Below are 23,687 nucleotides of genomic sequence, written 5' to 3'. Positions count from 1 at the left end.
GATGCGAATCGAGAGCGACTCATGTTGTTTTGCCTCGAGACATTGACACCGTCTTAACGCACGAAACGTAACGATAAACAAACTCCGGACAAAACAATATCGCCGCTACGTGCAACCGTCAACCGAAGTCGAATTTAAACTTTCTTACTCCCCCGACCAGTATAAATAAACGAATACGATCTTTAGAACAACCAGTATCGAGCATTCTTATAGCGAATGAGTAATGAATGAGTAAACATTGCCTTGTAAACGCATATCGAGCAACACTGAACAAACGACGATTAACTCTATACTGCGAATAAGTTTAAATACATTTGACTATACAAAGTATTAACTCGTCTCATCGCTATATACACCAACACATTTAACCGTTCACCACAAACTAATTCAATTTTCTGCCATGAAAGATACAAATAACATGCTGATTGATATCTATCCTCGAGCTACTAGCCATTGAAACCAACTTATCCACGCATATTATAAACAATACCATTACGTCTACGGGCATTTTTCGTTGTACAAAACGATTCCTCGAATCCTTAAACACGAAGTTTCGAAACTTAAAGCAAATATCCTGTAGCGAGGCGAGCCCACATCGTGTCCGTATACTTGCGGATTAGAATCCACGACAGTATCAACAACGTGGAATGCAATCGTTTACGCACGCGGTCCAACAATCTATTTACTCGAGTCTGAAGCATACTCCGACCGTCCACGTGACATAATCTGCAGCTCCGTTGCGAGTTATCGAGTTCATCCATACCCAAGTTCGATCAACGCCGGCTTAACTATTTAGAATCTCTAACCGTAGTTCTGGGATTTGCTTTGACGAGCCAGTGTAGAACATCCGCGTCTGACGACGAATTCGAACCAGTCCACTGTTCGTGGCATGCATTGTGCGACCTATGCATGCATGCACGATGTTTGCACTGCTTGGTCGCCACGATTATTGTCCAGCGCTGTTTGGCCGTGTGTACGTACCAGCGGAAAACTAGAAACCTCTCTCGAATCGGATTCGAGAAGTTCTATGTCTATATCGTGAAGCAGAGTGCGGAACTCGCTCGAGAGCCGCTTTCTAATGTTCGTGGCGGCTGTATTTGGTGTGTGTGAGGAAGTTTCGAACGATAGCTTCGTGCGCTAGACAGAGAACGACCGGAAAAGTGGTCGTCCCGCATACGTAAGTTTGCCAAGATTTATGGCGCACGCGAGACGACTGCCCGAGAAAAAGATAAGACTCGAACGAGATACGAGTGCGACGGAAGAAAGCGCCACGGACACCAGCATTACCCGACTTATTTACCGGAGATGTTTGCAACCGGAGAAGGTGGGTCCAGCGAACGTCGTCGAACGAAACAAGCAATCGCTTTGAATTAGGAAATCTGCAGCTGTTTGTGAAAATAAAAGATCGTTAAACTCGTTAAAGACAACTGCTGTATCCGCGCGACATCGATAACGCACGAAAGATTACATTATTTAATCGTGTAGATTAAAGAAGAAGAAAAATTGAAATTTCCCCTTAGACGTTAGACGTCGATGCAGGTATCAATCATTTCGAACAAGAAGATTACGAATTACGAATTACCGTAGGAACAAACACCAACGAGGATTATTGGATCCGGGGAATTTAATTGATTCAAAACACGGTATGGCACAACTCGCATACGGATCTATTGACCGCGCATAATCTAGCCAAACCCATCCATTCCAATTCGTATTCCAACATGTTTCCATTCAATTTCGAGTTCGTCGCTTACGAGAAGTCTAATTTGAAAATCAACCGTGTCTTAGGCTAACACGCGTACTTCCGTCGGTTACCGGTTGCGACGACAATGCAACCGCGGTCCATAAGCCAGGATTACGGACCTGGACTTGTTCTACGACACAATATCAATCATGTTCTGTTAGTTAAAGTTCGTCGTTCGAGTCACCAACGTAACGCAAACCGCACCAGGTAAGTAAAATTAATATTCCCTGGCTAGCGTGTGACGAGGCTGCGACCAACTTGTACACAATTTCCATCAAATGGAATTTCTATGTGTTTCTGTGAACATTTAATAAGCGACAATGCTTCAGGAAATGTAGATACTGACTATGTCTGTGCATAAGGCACACACTAAGGATAGAATTGACATGATCCGTGATTGTATGAAATTTCGTTTCATTAGCTCACGTTCAAAGATGCCAACCTCGAAAAAAATCGTCATGTTTCCTAAACTCTTCACGATTTGCTAAGTATAGCAGTAACAATATCAATAGTATAGTGATGTTAATAAGGAAGATCAGTAAGATCTTATTATATAAAGTGTTTGTTTCGCGACAGATTCAAATAAATGGAATTTTACCGTATATTAATACATATTATATTACAAAATTGCATACAGACGTTATTAAATAAAATAACGAAAGTCGTGATATTGAATACTTTAACGTAATTTTATATTACAGAGTAGTGTGTGTAAAAACATATGAAATTTACATGTTTAATAAATAATTGTTGAGTAACCATAAATAATTGGTATATGCTTAGAATTAGGTTAAGAAAATGTATAAATCGATACAAAATAATAAATTTTATATTAATTATATTAATAATGATAAATACATCTTCTATTTAACTACTACGTATAAAATCAGTGCCAACGCAGTGTCTTCCGCACTGTTGAGTGACTACGAATGGAATTTAACTCTTCATGTCCTCTCAAAGCCAAGGAATCAAAGCGTGTTCATGGATTCGAGGAAGCACGTGCAATCAAATCAAAGGCAACAAGATCTACTCATCCAATCATGCGTGCTACGATTGGTAAGTCGTATGATTTGGTTCCTTTGGTAATGAGTTCAATGTTCAAATATGATTATTCGAGCTCAGATACGAACTTAGCTCGTACGAGTTCTACGACATTCGAGCAATCTTCAATGGCTAACATTTAATATATGTTTATTGAAAGATATCTCTAAACTAGTATGTAGATCTGACAAAGTCATTTTAAAGTTTTATCCTTGCCTTAATTAATTTCAATGCATTGTCATAACTTATAGTATTTTCTGATTTTGAAAAATAATTAATAAAGTTAATCGAGAATCAAATATAACACGGTTAAACGTTCTTGACGATTTTTTACATGCTGTACTCTATTCCCTTTAAATTAGATATTAAATTATTAATAATAAGATATAACATTGCGTACGAAGAGTACATATTTTACGAATAGATAATACTAACTTATGTTATAATAATATTTTAATCATTTATATTTTAATAACAATCTTTACTCTCGCCAGCATATATGTATTATAGATAGAATCCTCACTACTTCTTTATTATCAAATAGGTTTACATCTTCTGGCGCTCAATAACGTAAATCATAATTACTCGTGAATCAAATATAATATGTTTTTCCTCCCATATATGTGCTTTTAAGCAAAATATGGAAAGTGGCGACAGCTAGCGTAGTTTTTGCGAAATAACTAACGACACCTATTGATTCGCGCATTTGAATTTATCCCTGTGTGTTAGAATAATATATATACAAATACGCCATTATGGAAATTGTTAGATATGAGAACAATCGTGAATACGAGTATCTTACTTCTAAAAATAGGATAATCTTAGATTCTTTAAATCGAAGCATCTATATCCATATAAACACATGATAAAATAGATTGAAATAAGAAAGCGTGGCAAAGTCAACTCACCAGAAACGATGAAACGATGATTTCTATGATGAAAGGGACGTTGTTTAATTGGTCTTTTGTTCCTCGAGATTCTTTTCCTTCCTGCAAATACGCCAGGATTTCTAAAAATCGATACGCGAACCGTACGCTACAGCAAGATATTTCAGGTAACAAAAGCAATTCAGACTATTCCCCGTGGCAAATGAGGCGCCTCCTGATTAACACACATTGGCTCAATTACACGGGTTAGCCGAGGGAACACGAAATTGCCTGCTATTAACGGAGGCACAAGGGTGGATAGAGACACGAGATATATCGGGCGGATTACACGATGATACTTTGAAAACCAACGAATGCAATCGGATACACGCGGAAAAAATTTCTCGAATTAGCACCTTTTCGCACTCGCGTAACACGTATGCTATCGTACACACATACAACGATTGCGAACGAATGTAACATTTATAACCGTACATAACACTTTTTGAATATCCGCTTGTATCTAATAATTTCATTGAATAAAATGGAAACAAACAGAACAGTTGCAACACAAACATTATAAAATTGAAATACTTTTAGAAAACTACGGTATTTTACGATTATATTATAAATCAAACGGGGGTCACCACACATTGCGTCGTATTAATTACACGTCCGACACGATACTGTTTCAAGATTTTCAAATATGAAAGGTGCTACGTGATTGGTCGAAAGGTGAGAGATGCGCAGTTCAACATAATTTTGAATCTGTAATAATATAAAACTAAATAAATGCAAAATAAATGGGGAATATTAGAAAAGTTTAATGCATTTACTAATTTTCTATTTATGAAAAATAGTTAAATGTTTACTATAGAAATAAATCATATTTTATATACCCATCTACATTTGATTGATAATATATATTAATATGTAATTGGTTATCGTTTCCTAAAGCAATATTGGCGCCAATTACAAATACAATAAAATAATAAAATTTAAATTCATATGCAGATTGCAAATAAATTTAGCTTCATACTATTTCTTGTTGACAATACAGATTAAAATCACGATATTAAAAATACAATAAGTATTAGTAGAAACAAATAACAAACTTTCAATTGTAATATTAGTTCTTGCCGCGCGGGAAATGTTGTAAACATCTGCCGCGAGTACTGATAACTGTTTTACTTTTATGCTTTGTTGTCTCAATTAATTTTCTTGATATTTTATTGCACCTCATTATATCGTTAATTTATTGTTTAATGTAATATCGAAAAAAAATGTCAAAAACCAGCGAACTCGAGGAGTACTTTTATTACGATTTAAAGTGACGGTAATTCACTAGCCATTTTGAGTTTGAAAATTTTCAACGATTCGAAAGTTTCCAACATTTTTATTCGTTACACTGTTCACGGAAGTTTCTCGAATAAATCAATGAAAATCCACAATTTACGCGCGCGCTCGCGGACGTTTCAGAAAATTTAGAACACGAGGTGCCACCACGAGTTTTCAAGACTCGACATGGATAAATTCCCAGCGGTAATTCTTTTAACAATGATAATTATGAGACGACTTCGATCAAATGTAAAAGGTAAGTATTAATCATACCTACAATAACTTAACAAAATATTTGTGCATTTACTGTAGAAAATTTTTATGTATGTATTGTATGGGTTATATAAAATATTTTGAAATTTTATTTCCACTGTAATGAGACACAACTATCATGATCGTACTGCTAAAATCTGAAATCACTCTGAAATGTATATAGAATTTATATTTTCCCATCAGATTCCTTATTTATAGTTTCTGGTAGTTTTAAAATCAAATAATTATAAGAAGTATTGTCCAATAACAAACATCACATAAATCTCATAGAATCATTTGCATCATATTATATATTCTCTTGAAGCACGTTAATTTAAGAAAAGAGATACAAATACTTTTATTTTATATCACATAATAGAGCTACCCCACGCAAGATCCAGAATTCTGGTGGTCTGCTTGTTTGCAACCAAAGTGGTGTAACCAATAGCACGTAGGTTCTTTGTGGTTTTTTATACACTGGACACTGTGAATATTAAAAGATAATTAATAAATTTAAAGGTTTTAGTACAAATATATCTACCTGATATAATTTTGGATCTTTATCGGGAATATTATATAAAGCAAAGATGTGAATGACAGGCATTAATACATATAGAACTTTATTTGCTGATTCACACAGTCTATTATTCCTTCTATCCCAACCAGCCCCTTCAAGAAATAGTCCATATATGTAAACTCCCTCCTAGTACGTAAAACAGTTGTTATTCATTAATGTATATATGATTTCACAAGATGATTAACATACTTGGGGTGCAACTTTAATTTCTTCTGCTGTATACCGTAAAACTTCATTATGTAAAGTTACATTATCCAATGCCCATCCTTTGTGAGCTCTTGTTACTTCTTGCCTCATTGCAGTTAGAAATCCTATGTAATTAAAGTTCAATTATTTGCAATTAAATTTCATTTGTAAATTATTATGTACCTTGAGGATTGAAAAATCCAGTCATCCAGAATTTGGCAGGTCTGTCAGTATGCAACCAAGTAGAAAATTGTTTATTTCTGTCCAGTAGTTCAGTATACCAAAAACCAAGAGAGGTAGATTCCCATGATTTTGCTCTCCATGCTTTTGGTACTCTAGCATCATATATATTATCAAGAGCATCTCTCAATTCCTAAACATTATTTGCATGAGATGAATTTATAATATTTAATGTGGAATTAATAAAAAAAATTACCTCGCTCATTATAATAACACCTTCTATAGCAAGTAAAAGATCTTTTAAAATAACATCCACTAATGTAATAACTACTTGTATTCTATCAATTTCTTGTTTCAGGAAAATAGTCATTGGTGCAGTGGCACCCAATATTCGCAATCTATAAAGTAATATCTCTGAATCAGTTGATGGAAACAATCATTTAGAAATATTATTGAGGTATACCTCTGTTTTACTTCAAATGGATCATAACTTGGTGGCAATTTCTTTAACATTTCCTTTGCTTGTCTAGATACAATTACTTCCCTAGATTCACCACCACCTACACCTGCTTCCTTTGGTTGTACAGATATTATAGTATCTAAAACAGCTTGTGTAGTATTACCTTGATATCTGCAGCATTATAAATTCCTCATAAATTCCTTTCAATACAGTTACAGCTGAAATATTGTGAGAAAATGTTCTTACGTAATGTTTGCATTAAGATGCAAACCATAAACTTGTGGTGGATCTATGGAACTCATTTCATCAATTACTTTCAGGTAGTCTGTAACTTGTTTGTAAACTAAAACAGGGTATCCTTTGTAGAATACAAAGTCCTCTGAAAAAATTGCATCTAAAAACCATAATTTTGCAAATGTGTTCAACAACCTTTTGTCATAATCATCTGTAACACGACCTCCATACTGCACCTCTCCTATCATGTATCTAAAATTGTTTTTTCATTTAAAATTGTTTTTAAAAGAAATTTTTCTCTTGTATTACCTTATCGTGTGCCAACTTATTCCTTGTTTTACATCAAAATCACTCAAATGATTGTTAATGAACATGCAGGATGCCAGCCAATCTGATAGATTAAATTCATATGGTATGTTCCAACCAAGAGGTCCAAATTTTCTTCTCTCTTGCACAATAGTATGTAAAAACGATACTGTGTATATAATTGGTATATATTGTGGAGCATCGCATTGATCTAACATTTCTTGACTCATTCCACTATATGTGGCAAGCAAACCTGCTCTCACACCTAACATGAAGGATGAAGGAAAATGTAGAAACAAGAAATTAGGGAATTATTCTTCCTTTACCTTGTGGAGGCTCATAAGTGTATTTTATGGACATTTGCAAAAGAGATATTGGAAAGTCCTTGTGTGGTTCTGTGGTAATCCATATACGAAAATTTGGATGTGGTTCCTCCATTTCCAAAATGAAGTTAACTAATTCTTGCATATAGTCCAAGCCTAAGTGACAATTTTGACACAATGCCCAGTAACCCTATAAATTACTATATTAATGCATCACACATTGATACCTGTATTTTCACTTAATCTCTCTTAAATTTTTCATAAAAACTAACTTCAGTGCTTGCACTTTGAATCAATTTTCTTGCATGAACTTCTTGTCCCTGTCCCATTGAGATACTTTTACACATAATCTCCAATTTTTTAGCAAGGTGTTCTATACTGGGTGTAGGATCAGAACCCATACTCAAGAAGCAAATCATGGGAGTATTTGGTCTTGATTCACTGTGCATTACATCCAAAAGAGTAATTACAGGCTCTGCATATCTTTCTCCTAATGAAGTTGATATGTATTTTCTTGATTGTGATAGTGTTCTATCAATACACCATGCCCTAAAAATTTATTAAATACATTACTTACGATACTTTTTAATCTGTATACATGAAACTAAATTGAATGATCATTAGGACAACCTAATTAACAATAAACGTCGAAAAGTATCTAAACTGTTATAACCATCAGGTATCACTTCTTCCTCCGGAGTAGGTTTATCAAACCATTGCTTCCAAACCTTTTCAGAAGCTGGTACTTGAGAAGGAATGTATTGAAATTGTCTTAAGGCAGAAAGTGCAATCAAATTTAACCAGGTAACATCTGTAATCCATTTGCAAGGTTTTGGTGCAACAGTGTTTAAGTCCAAGGCTGCACCACCTTTGATAAAATATTGGAACTCATCGTGAGAAATAACATCACGTTGTAAATCAATCTTTAACGTCATCAATAAGATGAACATGTATTTATGAATTTCGTAAAGACCTCTTGCTTTGTACCTGAATATTTCATATGTGAGGTATTCAATAATGAAATTGATTCTACGTTGATTAACTGGACTCTTCTCAGATCTAAATCGATCGAATAATTTTGTATTCAACTTTAATAATTCCTCACAAATTAAAATATATTTGAAAAAATATATATATTTTTTAAATTAAATTAAATTATACTATATACGTATACCTTTCCATAGAAAGGTCGAAACGTTCTAAGAATTGAACGAGCGACGTTTGATACATGCAATTAACCAAAGACATATCGCAAATTAAAAAGTACAAAACACTGCCACGTGTTGCTACTGGTCGAAATTCTTCTCGAGCTAAATCGATTCTTAATTCTGTATCCTTTGCGATGCTTAACTGCTCGTTTATCTCGGCAGCTGTTTGTTTCGTGATATTTAGTACAGACATTAGTTCTACGTCTTCTATCAAAGGTCCCTGAAGATGAACAAAATATGATACAGTTATTAATATTTACAAGTAAAGTAAAATAAGATACATACTTCTACGGTCGTCAATTTTTGTAGAAGATTAGCTTCTAATTCTTTAATCTTTCTATTATTTGCAGTTACATTTGCTATCAACTGTGTTTTTTCGTTTTCAAGTTCCTTTCTCTCTGTTAGGATTACTCTTCCTAATAACTGATCTTCCAATCCTGCGAATTTATATACAAATTTATTTAGAAAATTGATAAATATATGTACATTATATTACATTATATCTAATTATTTATATTTGAAAATTACCTTTTATAGTGACAGTAAAATCGATTATAGCAGTACGTGCAAATATTTCTGGCGTATACGATGGATTGGGTAACTTCGTAGTAATGTAAAGTCTAAAATCCTTATGAATATCCACTTCTTTATCGCCTAACTTTACCTATAAAAATTATCGATATATATTTATGTCCAAACCATTTCTAAAACAATTTGAATGCAAGTGCTTTACCTTCAAAGAAGTTCCTATCTTTATAAAGTTCTTTTCCAGCAAATTGTCCAAAACAGGATCCAATTCTTCTCCTACGTCGACAATTAACAATGGACGACCCAGAGAAACACAATCTTCCAAATAATTTCTAAAATATTTATGTGTGAGTAACGTTGCCTAAAATCAAACATCAAAATGCATTAACATTCTACAATAAGCAAATTATACAAATCATTTCAAGATTAGGATATTCATGTATTTTAGAAAAAAAAATTCACTTTGTCAGTTGCTGATAATAGAAACACATTTTTCTTGATCTTTTTGTAGGGAAGGCATACTGCATGAAATTAGGATGAATTTTAGCGAAATCAAATACATACGTTCATCGAAATTGAATTTTTCGAACAATCTAATAATTAATTAATCAAATGTGAAAGGGTTAACATAGAAAACGAAAGTTTCACCTGCAATTGAAATTCTTCTTCTTTCTTCATGATCCATGCTTTACCTTGTAGCTGAGGATCGATTAAGAGGGGATATCTGGTTGCTTGCGTTACTATAATTCCATTCTGAATGGACAAATCATCCGTTGGAAGACCTTGCAAACTCCACTCTCCAATCTTTAAAATATCGATACCATACTCTAACGACATTCTATAATTAACACATGTTAAGTTAATTTTCCACTTACAGTAGCAGTATCAGTCAAAGTAGCCGTAATATTTATTACAAGGGAAATCGGAATCTTTCGGGCTTGGATAAAATCAAACCATTGTCTCTGCAATAGAGTCCTGAATTCTTGATTGAAGGGCCCGCAATATGATAAGAAACCTATTAGAATCAATACATCGCCGACTAGACGATCTATTTCCGATTTAAAGATAGCAATTTGTTCCGTCCATCTTATTCTTTCGCCAGAAAGTCCCTCGATCATTGCTGTGGCTGTGTCTGTCTTCGCTTGACATATTTCTGCTAAATCGACTATTTTCTGAATAGATAAATTTTATTTAAGAAACACACAAATTATGAGAAAGGAAGGAAAAAACAGAAAAGAGGGAGAAAAATAGAAAAAATATACGTGCTAAAAGGGAGGATCAAAAGAAAAGATAAATCATAGGAGTTCTTGCAGTATATATATTTTAAGTATAAATTACTTGACGTTCTTCCATCACAGCATCGAACTCTTGTTGTACCACTTTCAAATCTTCGTCTTTCTCTCTCAAGACACTTTCAGCTTCCATTAAGTTTCGATTCGCTTTCTCGTATTTACTTTCTTGCACAGCCAAATTCGCCTGTGAATTAAAAATTCTTTATAAAGATTTTGTTTTTTTCGTCTTAATAATTTGAATTAGAAGTCAATAAGAAGTAAGTACTTTTAGTGGAAGAACATCTTTATTTATTCCGTAGAATGTAACCATCGAGATGGTCCACTGAATGAGACCAGCAACGTTTCCGCAAGCTTGCTTCGCAGCTTCGTAAGTATACAAATGATAATTTAAGTATGGTCGCATTAAGTCGACGGTTTCGGCGTTGATATTATCCTTTGGGAAATTTTGCAAATTGTATAAAAATCTAGTATCAGCCATCACCTATAATATGTAAAGTAATAAAGAATTTATATGTATTAAATAATGGAATAATGGAATAACGATGGAAATACTTTTAAAGCTTCAGACCACGAAGGAGTTAAAAATTGTCGTTCGTAATCAGGTTTAACTGGTTCCAATCTTCTTCCAAACAGTATTAACACGCAATCCATAATAAGAGTAATTAAATATGGTGGTTTTCCTAGTTTTCTTACTGTGGCAATGTCAGCAGCTTTTATAGTCTGAAATATATCACAAAATTGTCATTTAAAACCTAAAGTGTCTAATTAATTTAAATTTATATAAAAGGAACCAACTTGCAAGGCAGCTTCTGCTTCCAATAAAGCAGGCTCCGCAGCTTTCAATTTCTGTTCTGCTGCCGCTTTTTCTTTCGCGATCACTTTCAAGATAGTTTCTGCTTCGTCCTTAGAAACCTGCACTTGTGCTTTCACCGCTTCCGCTTCGCTCTTCTTTTCATTCACAGTAACTAAAATCTACAAAATAATAATTTTATTATTAAATTTTATTAAAGTTTTATAATTAATATAAAAATATACGAACAGCTTCGACTTGCACATTCTTCTCAGCGATTTCTTGTTGATTTTGTTCCAAAACTTTACGCAATTCATCGACTTGGCCTGCAGCATCGATTAACTTACTTAAACCACTGCTCATACGATACGAGAGGATATTAATATTATCCAAACGTTGTTTGTAAAGTACTTTATATCCGCTTAGGAATGTTAAGAATGATTTTGGTGTTACGTATACTTCTCTTCGGAATCTGTTCAGAAAAAGGATCATGTATATCTATATGAAAATGAATTAAGATTAATTTACGTAATATTACCTATCGAAATATTGTGTGCAGACGTCATTCACATCATGGTGTATGTCTCCCATAACTTCCATCAACTGTTGTTTTATTTCTGCACTACACATTACTTTATATTTTTTTAAGAAATGATCACTGACTTCGTACAAAGCATCTTTTGGCCATCTCCAGAACCAGTTCATGGTGCAACCGGATATAAGACCAGGGAATTTCAATGCTCGTGATCTGAACTTTTCACCAACCTGCAATTCATATACGAATACACTTTTTATCAAACACACAAATGGTATCCTTTCTTTAATTAACCCTTTAATAGTATAGTCCAAAAATAGTAAACTAAATTTCACATTTTAATCGTCATCGTACCTAATACAATTATTAATATCTATTTCTTCTAAGAAGTTGAAAGCTTTGTATCTGATACCAGAAAAGACAGGAAATCCTGACAGTAACGAAACAATTATCTTTTAATTCGTTCATTCTGAATTCTTTGTTATTTTGTTATATTGTTAGAAAGTTAATAAGTTTTACGGTTTCATTATATTTTACATGAATTTATAGATTAAATCGCTCACTGGTGAAAAACACAAGGTCACATGTAACTGATCTCTCGCACGTGACAGGAAATAATCGTAAAGATTATCCGGAGTGGGTGGTCGCCTTGGATCATCCTTCTTCATCATAGGCGTCACCGTCGTCAAAATCTCATCGAGTTCATCTGCTGGAAATAGATTTGCAACTTCACCAACGCTCAAGATATTATTAATATATTCCAGAAAAGCTTCCTCCTTTATGTCATTATCGGTAAATATGAACGTTTGTCCTTTGCTTCCTACACCAGCTGCACTATACACTTTTCGTAAATCCTCTAATAAGCTTGTAACACTATAACTCCTAGACAGAAACAATAATAGACAAGGATAAGATAGTAAAAATACCACGATTCATCATGGTGTAGTCATGAGCAGTATGAACATACTTGCTGGTGTATCAGAATATCTGATTTCTCTCGTACAATAATTTACCAATCAATAATATTAGTAATTAAATTAGTAGTCTGTAAATTATACTTATACTTATAGACTGTAAATTTGTTTGAATAATTCAGTTGTACAAGAGAACCCTGGTCTGAAAGTCATTTAGAAATTCTTTTGCTGCGATTACATACCTGGTTAACGTAATTTGATAGAAACTAAAACCAGCAATAAAAGAGGCCAGCCGAGTCAGGCTCTGTTTGCCTGATCCTCCAACACCTACTAGCATCGCGTTACTTCGAGGAACACCCAGGATTCTCGATATTCGAATCAGATGCACCAAAGCATCGTGAAAGAATACTAGATCCAGGTGCATCCCCCGAATATATTCGTTGAATTGATCCATGTTTTGTCGAACTTTCGCAATCACATCCTCATAACTATAAAGAGGTTTTCATTTCGTTAACATTCGAATCCTCGATTAGTGTCATTGGAGTAAGCTGAACTGGTGAATTAAGTTTTTTAAGTAAAATTGAACCTTGGAATCTCTTCGTAAATCTTTGGCGCCTCGAAGACGAAGTCTTCCGGTTCATCTCCAGTAGGTTCCGGCGGTTCGCGTAGAAAGTTCACGAAATATGTTTCGACTGGTATATAGAAATTAAAATCAGAACCCAACATTTTCTCCGCAGTTTTTCTTAATGTACTTTTGAACCACTGGGTGTCCTCGTTATTCGTAAATCTAATAGCAATAAAGAATATAATTATATATGTAGTTTATTGAAAAGACTTTTCGGTTTACTCGTATGATAACCAACCGGTCTGCAATCACTCGAGTACATTCGTGTTCCCAAAGCTTTAATAGTCTGCTTCTAGAATCACATTCAGCTCTTTCTATTCTGAGAATGCCTTCCCATATTCGTGACAAGTCTCTTAAATTAAAAATATAGTGGAACTTCGCTGGCGTTGGTAACATTTTACTTTTAGTCTGCTGCCATAGAACTCTCGTCAAAGGTATTAATTTTGGCAGAAAGCTTACAATATTCTCGTCGAATCTAGTACTACAGAAGTATCCTTGTCCAATACTTCCTAAACATTTTTTCAAAACATTTATTAACCTGGTAATTTTCTAACCAAAGCTTCGATAATTACAGAATCAATAATTAATAAAGAGAAATTAATTAATCCCAGTTTAGTCAATCTACGTATTTGTAAATTATAAACGTTGTATCGTTTATTTTTAATGGGAATGATACGATGCATTGAAACAAAAATTACAAATAAAGAAGTTATTTATAAATCTCTTGTCTTTGTATGCGTCGTATCATTTCCATCAAAAATAAACTGTCTTCTAATTTAAATTCGTCGATGTAATCTACGCGATGTAACCTTGCCATTATCGTTATTACATTTATATTGCATATTATAATTAAATATTACCGAGTTATTACAAGAAAAGAAAATAACGATTTGCATGGAACGTAGAAATTCATTAATAGCTGTTTTAATGCTTAATTAGAACATCTGTTTATATATTTCGCTAATTATATGCTCTTACTGAAAATCGTGTCCATAGATTTGTTGGATGGTAATGTACAGTTAAAAATATTGAATTGTCTCTTGAGCCGTGGTGGAATATCGTTTCTACCGCCGCCAGGGTGGATCATAGCTGCTAACAACTGAATATCCTGTATAATGCAGAAATCGCCTGGCTTATCCAGGGAATAAAATCCTTTATACTCCATCAGTTGACGAACTATCTCGTTTGTAATTTGATCACCCCATTCATTTATCTCAGGCATATTTATATCGTCGATGAAAATGGTCATTTTCCGACCACCTGGCGGTCCGTAAGTGGTACCCACCCTTTTCTCGACGTAGCTCTCAAACACTCGCTAAGAATCGTATTCCGTTACTTTGTAACTTATCGTTTATACTAATTTTCCGAATTTCGAGTTAATTACCTGAACCATATTAGGGGTTGATGCAGAAGAAAAACTAAAAGATTTGAATAGGTGTTCTTCTGGATCGTAATGTGACATGAAGCTTTTGATCATGACTGTTTTCGCCGTTCCTTGCTCTCCTATGATTAGTAGAGTCGTTTAATAGTTAATGATTAATAAATTACTAATCTCTTAAAAAGCAAGCTTGCGACAGTGATGTGATTGATACCTATTAGCAGCACTGCTTTTCCTTGTTTTGCAATGATATCGATCAAAAATAAGGTTCTTGCATTATCTATGTTAGGAACTAAAATAGTGTAATATTTTAAAACTTCGTCCGAAGGATAGATAAATTCTGGGACCTTTTCGGACCAATGAATCCACTGGCCATCGTCTGACACCAGATATTCAAAGATAGTTTCATCTTCCTACGATAACCATTATTTCACGGTATAATCATGCTTGTTTTCATATCAATTAATCCCATGTGCATAGTACTACCTTGCATTTTGGCCAATTACATTTCGATTGATGATTAAGTAGGAACTCCTGCAATGCGTTACGTTCGTCTAATTCCAATACCGCTCCCAGACTCCACATTAGCGAGAATAGGAATATCTTTTCGATGTGATACTCTGGTAGTGTTTCTGAATCACGTACATTTCAATTAAATCCCTTCACGTAACAAACTACACTTGCAAAGGTGTGTAAAAGTTTTCAGTCCGATAGATTTTTCAATTACATGTAATTGTCGAATTTTACAGAACCAGTTTGTTAGTTGACAAACCTATCTTATTAACTTTATCTTTAGATTTCTTAATTTATGAATTACAAATTAGTCGAAGAAGGTTCTGATAGAAAAAGATTCGATGTAATGCAAGCAATAAAATTAAAAAACATAAATATAGTAATATACATAATACATACGTAGTAAATAGTTAAATATATTATTCCTATGTTTTTAATAGATATTTAATTTGAATTTATAACCTACCGACCCCATAAAAAAGTGTCATTTTTAATTATTAATTGGTTATTACTTTTTAACTTTTGATTAAATTCAAATACTGTTCTTACTCCGATATGAACGATATAATAGTATATGGATAAAAAATACGTACTAGCCGTATCTTTATTTGTACCAAGCAAACCATCCAATAGATCGATGCATTGCCTTATATAAAGAGCTTCCAAGAGATGCATTGTTGTCGGAAGCTTCGTTTGAACGAAGGTATGAGCATCGTTGTAAATTTTATTAAAGAAATTATTCAACACTTCTACTTGTGCAGGCGGTTGTGTCTTGAACCACCCCTGAGTAATAACAAAAAGATATTGAATACTGTTACATCTTAAAATGCAGCCGAAAGTATGTATCAACAACAAAGCTGTTGAAAGCTTAGATACAAGAAATAGTACGAAATATGTAGTTTTGAAATTACTTGTAGAATGGGGGTCCATTTTAGAACAGAAGCGCTTATGAACACCATTCCCATGCGGGATATCGTGGCTGGCGATGCATTATCGACATTATCTGGCTCAAAGACCAATTTAGTGTTCGACGCCATAATTATACGATCGCCATTCGCTAAAGTCAATGTCTTATTATCGTCCAGCACCGAATTTAAGTTCTCAATCCATACAGCATCCACAGGGCCATCCAAGACCATCCATAAATTTTCTGTTTTCTTCGTCTGTGTCGATCTTCTCCATATAGTAGAGAAAATTCCATCTGTCCAATCATTTGTCGCTACATCCAGTCTACCAAACATCTGAGACGCGGTTATGGCCTAAGGAAATTGTTTCGTTACCAAATTTAGTTCGCTTGCTGCAAATTACTTACTAAACACACCAATGCATTGTTCACAGAATATTCTCGACTATTTTATTTTATAAGATTTTTTTCAACTTCTTAATATACGTATACCATATTATGTAATTCATCGATTAGAATAGTGGTAGAATTTATCAAAAATACGTGCAATGGTAATCCGCTGTTGCACGGGTAGCTTATTCAGAATCTTATTTAAACATTAACGAAAAAATTGATTGATCGATTAGTAATTAAAGTTATGGTCGGTGTAAAGGAAGACGCTAACTTTGGGATTCATTCTGACTTCTTTATGGGGCATGCCCATTTCTGTTAAAGCTTTCATAAGAGCCCACATGCACATAGTTTTCCCGGATCCTGTTGGTCCGAGCACCATCAAACCATGACGAACCAAAGACGTTTCGTATAACTAGAGATATAAGGAGTATTATTATCTCGAATAACTCGATGTTCAATTGCGAAGTTTACTTGAATTGTTTTCAAATTCCACTCTGCATGATTCATTATGCCAAGAGCGGCAGTTGCATTTGCAATTGCTTTCTGCAGGTCCTTGTATGTTTGAACTCTGAGTTTGATTCCTGGGAACATATCTTCGATGAGAGACATAAACAAGGGTTCGTCTTCGTCTACCAACTTTGATAGATTCATGTCTCTGCAATATCACAGTGAAGATAGAACTTTGTTATTGTATGGTAAAAGCCAGAGCTTTGATTTCCATTGGAACATTTTCCAGTATCAGTAACTGATGGATTTGTTTTACCTTAAAACTCTCATTAAGGTAGTCTCTTCAGAATCGGTGGGATTCGCTCGTTTCTGCGCACCAAGAGTTCGCAAACAGGATAAAATGTTTCTCAGACCGAAATCATAATGCACTTGTTTGCTTAATTGTTCTTCGCATAGTTTGTACAAAGTAAAAAATTTTCGTGCTAGTAAAAGGTTCTCCTTAAAGCCACAGGCTGCCAATTTTACACGCATAATAATCTAAACGAATAATTATCAATGCAATAATTTATATCGAACATTTATATTATAGCTGTATTATTTTTACGCGATAATACTTGTCTATCGGGAACCATCATAGCAACGCTTCTAAATTGTATCTTTAAATTTTCTGGCAACTCTTGGCGACCAGCGTAGCCAGGGTTCATAGTAATGAAGATCCCAAACTCGTAGTTTAATTTGTATACTTCACCGTCACTGTATGATACATATATTTCCTTAGTAATTTAAATTATAAAATTACTTAAAACAGAAACTGTACGTATGTATCCTTGAAACTCTATAATCTGATTGATATTACAGAATACCTAAAAAGGAAACTTGTTTTTCTTTCCCTTCTTGTTGTGAGTACGATCGCTATTTGCTGAGCAGCGACGGATAGAACCGGCAAATCGATGCGATTAAACTCGTCGAAGCAGCCCCACGCTCCGGCCATGGCTAATCCTTTAAATATTCTGCCCAAACCGCGGAAATCCATTTGGTCCGAGCAATTAAATACCACCACGTACTTTCCAAGGGCTTTCCCCATATCCTTTGTGGTTTCTGTTTTGCCAGTCCCAGCTGGTCCCGCTGGTGCACCTCCAAAATTCATACCTGGAGTACCAAGTTTAAAAAATGATTGATAATAATTGAAAATTGGTAGAAGAAGTATTTTTCTATAATTTAAGAATGACGATATCCCTTATTAAAAATATTTTATCCTCAAACTCATATTTGTATAATTTCGACAAAGGAAAATAGTTATTAATTAAAGAGACTTGCTTCACCCGCACTTTAACGATAGTCTTACCTACAGCTTGAGCTAACGTTATGTAGCATCTGTCGGTAAGAGGCGTAATGGCGAGTCGATCAGTGCAACCTAGAAACTCATTCTGATAAACAAAATCTATGTCTGTGATTTTTATAGGAACATCTTCTGTTTCGGTATCGTAATAATATCTACACTGCTTCAACCACTCGAAGTCGTTCACATTGCGAACTCTCATCTGACACATTTCGTCGAATATGTCTCTGGAAAATTCGTGAAGATATTTGTCGGCTCATTTCTCCAGTACACGAATAGCGAGTTATATTATTCATGATATTTTAATATTCAATATTTTCAATACAAAAAAATATAATAGAAAAGAAGAGCAAGGCGTAAAATACTATAAAATAAATTCTTAATTTTCTTCGAAAATTCCAATCATAGTTTTAATTTTCTCGTAATATGGGGCACGACGATAGACACACCTCTGATGCACGTGAATAGTAATTAAGGCCTCGTATTTTGCTCTTGCGTATTTCGACAAATCCTTAACAGTCACTTCAATGAGACTGTTTAATAATTCGAGGAACCATTGATTCGTTCGTTTCATTATGGTTCTGTCTCGTCTTACTGTATTGAGAGCTATTTCAGAGTTGCGAGTCCATAAAACTTGCAAGACTAATAGTCCTACCTGTTAAGATGTAGTATAATTTACAATCGAGAAAAACAGGAAGGAAAATCTCATCTATTTCTTAAGGGTTAAATTATCCAAATAATCGAAATTTTACTTGTAAAATCGAATTGTCTATCAATTGTATAACGTCAAACTCTTCATAGGTGAGAGCTTGCAGCCCTTGGGAGATTACACTGCCAACTGAGAATTGATGAACCGCTAACAAAGTGTTCAACCAGTTCTCTACACCCCCTGAACATATAACATCTTTCTCCATTAGTACCTTCTCGCCTTCGCGCGAATACATAGCTACAATTCTCTCATACTCTTTTTCGTGAAACTCTAACTGTAATTAAGGAAATCTAAATTGTATCTATGAATCTAATTGTAGGAAGAAGAGAAAATAGTCTGACAGTTTCGTTACTCTTGCTGTGTTGTCGAAGAAACCATCGAGATATTTCTGTATGGTATGGCAATCTGCTGCTTGACCAAGTATTTCCAACAAGGTGGGATCTGATATGAAGCAAAATCTTGGAAATACGCTTCGTTTTGTTTCCAAGTATCTGTATAAGTATCATATATTTTATTTTAATTAATTTGAGTCATGTTAACCCTGCTACATTCTTTAGACCATGTTTAACCAGATCGTATTGTTATATTGTTAGAAAATTTCTTGAATTTGGGAAAAATGTGCAGGCGTCTGAATTTTATGCTAAAAAGATTATGCGAGAAAGGTCGATTTTTCAATCGAAACTGAATGGTAATTGAAAAATAAAAGATTTTAGAAACGAAGCTGGGTTAATAATAGAGGTGTTCGAATCAGTTTTGTTACCCGCTGAGAGACTTCTGACACGATTCCAGCTGTTCCAATAAATGTGGCAAGAATTGTCCCATTGTTTCGTCTCCTGTGCATGTTTCCACTGCATTCACGTTTTCACGTGCTCGATACATTATCTTCACCCAAGCTTTATCGATATTCTAAAATATTTAAAATGTAATTTACGATTTTCTGATTTTTGGAATTTAACCCTCAAGAAGTATCACCCAATGTGAATTTTGTTTTAATACCATCGTCCAGAGTTGACTTTATTGATGTCTAAAATAGAGAGGATCGATGTCTAAAATGTATTAGAGTGAAATTTCAAACATAATAGCATGGACGTGATTTTCTTCGATAATAGCTTTTAAAGATGAATTGATTATTTACATTGAAACGTTTCGCCTCTGCTGGGAGTTGTTTCGATATATCACCGCCAATGAACACCGCTTCTAAATAAGCCCATAAATTCTGTACAGTCAACCATTTTGCTAAGATTTCGGAGGTGTTGCTGAGCTTATTTTGCCACAATTGTATGTCCTTTTTGAAATACGCATTATATCTAAATTATATCATATAAATTATAGTAATATTATTGACTCGAGATTAAATATTTTTTCGTCTAATTTAAACAATCGATTAAATACCGATTTGCCAGGAGTGAACTGATGATCATTAAACTGTCTTCCAGTTGAGATATTATCTCGATCGTTTCTGTGCCTTTTAAAAGTAATTCTCCTCTTTGCTTAAACGTGGAGAACTGTAGATCTACGGTAGCCCATTCTGCTATAATTTGATTCAGTTTACTCTCTATATCTTGCTCCTTCACCGCACTTATGCATATATCCTAGGAAAAGTTAAAAATTCTATTAATTATTATCGTTATGATTATTACCATCGTCTTATTAAATCATTCTATTATCTTTCTATTAAATATTTCATATAATATAATAGAATTCTCATCATAAAAAATTTTATTGCTTTAAACATAGCTCTCAAAAATCTTCTATTTATGAAATGACCTAATTACGTAAATAATTCTGTAATATACATGTAATACATAATAAATAGTAATTAATTAGGAGAGATAGATATTACGTGTTTCGATTGAAATCATACCTCAACTTCATCTTTGTACTTCAACAAAGGTGCCTGCATCACGCTAGCCAAAGTAAAAGTCTCCGACTCGACGTCAAAGTGGTATTTGCACAACTTCGACATTCTTTCCCAGTGTCTTTCTTGCATCGCTTTATTAGCCATCATCTCTAACAATGGGCAAGTCTCGTTGAAGTCATCGATCTTCTTCTTCAGCTCGATATAAGCTGGCCAGTCTCTCATAGCCTTTGGTAATCGCCGACATCTAACATGAAATTGTAAAGTCAAGTTACGTGCTGTGCTTACATAACAATGAACAAAATATCAAGAAATAGTAGAACTTGTAGCGACCTGTTCTGAAAATCGGCTAATTCAGTCATTATAGATTCGATATCGATGTCTGACCAAGGTATCTCGTAGTAACCGTCGATCGTTCGTATCACTTGCAAATACAGGGAGTATAACTTCTGCAGTAAATTAATTTCCCTCTTCCTTTGATGAAGAGCAGGGTAGTCTGTTATTTCAATGCCGAATAAACTTTCCCCGCTACTGTAAGTTTCGTACTTCTCCCATAACTCTTCGAGAAGAGCTTGAAAGAATATGAGCCTAGAAAAATGAAATAAGAATAATAAAGCAGTTATGAACCGGGAATAATATTTACGTTTCTATTTATTTAGCGCTAGAACTACCGATCTTTGATATAATTGTGTTCTAATTACAATAATCTATTATTCATAAATAATACCGATCACTAGCTTCTTTAGCCGGTATTCCCTCAACCATAGGACCATTCAGCTCAAAATCGAGATCAAAATGAATTACTTGTTGCTTAAATATTGCAACACCATCCGTCAGTTCCTTTTTCAATGGCTCTTGCATTTCGCATATCTTTGTTTGTACCTGTTTCGCCTTATAATATCGAACAATTCATTATTCAAAATATTATCGCGTAATAACATGAACGATATGCAATGAATGATAATTTTTCATAAATTATTACCGTGTTCAACATGTTTGTAAAATTGTACCGTAAACTGTCTACAATATCCTGTTCCTCCTTCGAAATAGAGATGTTGAACCTCCCCATTAACGTATACGTTTCCTCGATCAAGATCAATTCTATATCCAACGATATGAAATCGTCTCGTATCTCGCTCAAACATTTCATTGCAATCCTCACGTCTTCCAGGTCCTTTATTTCTCTGACCAGCACCTTATTCTTTTCATTTATATATTCAGTGATCCTTTTTAATTTCTCTTTATAAGTCGCAGATAACTTCTGTCCCAATGACGTCTTCCATGCGCGTGCTTCCACTAGGAATGCTAATTTCAGTTTGTCTAAAAATTCAAATTTCCCATAAATACATAAAGATCCGCTATCTATTCGTCGCCAAACAAGAAAAATGACGAAAAATATATTAGATTACTACCCATGCTAATTTCTATAGGCCCAACTACGTGTTTCTTTGGCAGATTTTGAATTTCAGCGACTAAATTGTCATACTCCACGAACTTTTCTTTGATCACCTGAGTGATGGGCTCGGAATCGACGAAATTTTGAACGATATTGTCCCTATTTTCGGACCATATGTAGGAATACTGCAAGTAGATCTACTCGAAAAGTGATTTAAATAACTCAAATTGAGTCACATGTGTTATCCTTTGCAGCTGTATGTATACACATACAGACATCTCTCGAATAACTTGATCAATCGCTTTCATGATATTAAAATGTGTTATTCGAGACTCAGGATACGTGCAAATTTCACGTATACCATACAGAAATTTCCAAGAGTTTTCTCGAACTTTTAACATGTTATTTAATATCGATGTTGCTCAGATGTTATCCGAGATTTGCTTGTATTTTTAAAATTGGATGAAAAGAAAAATAGTACTACATTGGCAATTTCATCGACGTCTTGCTTCATGGCGAAAATTGCACCTTGCAGGCTCATTACGCTACGAACTATCTCTTTATGATCTGATATGATCTGATAATAATTCTTCCCAGAATCTACAATGTCTCCTATATGAATAAGTCATTAATGTATATACGGTTATAAACATCGAAGAGTTTGTTGCAATAAAGAAGTATTAAATTAAAAAAAGAAAGTAACAGCAAATATGCAGCTTTGTTAAATGATGATACTATTACGATCATCGTTAATAATGTTTTCAATTCGCTATTTTCGTTTCTTCCGTGAAAAACAAACCTTGGAAATTTGTTACGATGCTTCCAGACTTTAGACTAGTAGCATAACGCTGTCCCCATGCTGTAATTCGTTTGTGATTCTCCAATAAACTAATTACTAATTTTCCAAAATAATACTGCAACTCTTCTATTGGGGGTACTATCACGATGTTTGGTATTTGCAAGACAAATGTTGTTAAAAGTATCGGTGATTTCTGATTCGATTCGTTATCTTCCATCAAATGGCTGTAGGTATAAAAAACAGAACACAGGTCATTTTTTAGTAACGTTATCTCATCAGCAAATTATAGATGCAATCGAATGAACCTCATATTAGTGACTTTTCTCTTTAATAATTCGAGGGAATTCTTGGTGCATTTTACTAAGGCTTCTACGAGCTTATTATGGAAATAAGCAAATAATTCCATGCAATCATTGTGCACCTTGTTTATATGGACTTTACGTGTTCTCTCGATAGGGGCAAAACCTACGATTAGTTGATAGATATGGATCATTATACTTGCGAATCATACAAGATGTTTAGCCCCTTAATATGACGTTTTTTACGTTCTAC

At 34.2% G+C, this 23,687-nt stretch overlaps 2 protein-coding genes across 3 annotated transcripts in view; one reads left to right on the top strand and one right to left on the bottom strand.

Moving 5' to 3' along the window:
- The first annotated feature begins 311 nt into the window (after positions 1 to 311).
- The window catches only part of Vps13B (vacuolar protein sorting 13B), a 44,217-nt gene continuing 20,841 nt past the window's right edge, over positions 312 to 23,687 (top strand). The window contains exons 1-3 of one of the 2 annotated variants that reach the window (XM_069122509.1): positions 312 to 1,643; positions 1,789 to 2,800; positions 5,131 to 5,245. The gene's annotated coding sequence lies outside the window, so the exon portion shown is untranslated. Of the gene's footprint in view, positions 1,644 to 1,788; positions 2,801 to 5,038; positions 5,246 to 23,687 lie in introns of those variants that run through there. The other variant, XM_069122510.1, reaches the window with a different exon arrangement.
- Positions 5,309 to 23,649, bottom strand: LOC138184495 (dynein axonemal heavy chain 8). The gene is made up of 50 exons (XM_069122512.1): positions 23,455 to 23,649; positions 21,923 to 22,072; positions 21,668 to 21,831; positions 21,274 to 21,528; positions 20,947 to 21,187; positions 20,475 to 20,674; positions 20,218 to 20,389; positions 19,843 to 19,988; positions 19,435 to 19,573; positions 19,126 to 19,356; positions 18,823 to 19,028; positions 18,380 to 18,600; positions 17,898 to 18,183; positions 17,649 to 17,787; positions 17,351 to 17,571; positions 17,059 to 17,242; positions 16,859 to 16,999; positions 16,202 to 16,549; positions 15,905 to 16,073; positions 15,264 to 15,409; positions 14,992 to 15,190; positions 14,784 to 14,902; positions 14,378 to 14,714; positions 13,638 to 13,908; positions 13,361 to 13,561; positions 13,017 to 13,262; positions 12,424 to 12,742; positions 11,864 to 12,090; positions 11,575 to 11,797; positions 11,331 to 11,507; positions 11,088 to 11,255; positions 10,801 to 11,016; positions 10,582 to 10,719; positions 10,119 to 10,415; positions 9,892 to 10,047; positions 9,449 to 9,604; positions 9,244 to 9,379; positions 9,001 to 9,152; positions 8,682 to 8,935; positions 8,138 to 8,566; positions 7,780 to 8,056; positions 7,511 to 7,697; positions 7,188 to 7,449; positions 6,891 to 7,130; positions 6,648 to 6,815; positions 6,441 to 6,582; positions 6,188 to 6,377; positions 6,008 to 6,129; positions 5,783 to 5,944; positions 5,309 to 5,725 (listed from the first exon to the last, which is right to left on the bottom strand). The coding sequence occupies exons 1-50, from the start codon at positions 23,626 to 23,628 to the stop codon at positions 5,600 to 5,602; spliced, it is 10,230 nt and encodes a 3,409-aa protein (XP_068978613.1). The 5' UTR covers positions 23,629 to 23,649; the 3' UTR covers positions 5,309 to 5,599.

The sequence above is a fragment of the Bombus flavifrons genome, chromosome 10, assembly GCF_040668555.2.
Source record: "Bombus flavifrons isolate JBK064 chromosome 10, iyBomFlav1_principal, whole genome shotgun sequence".
NCBI classification, from domain to species: domain Eukaryota; kingdom Metazoa; phylum Arthropoda; class Insecta; order Hymenoptera; family Apidae; genus Bombus; species Bombus flavifrons.
Note: the sequence above shows the minus strand (reverse complement) of the source record. Positions and strands in the feature narration are given on the sequence as shown.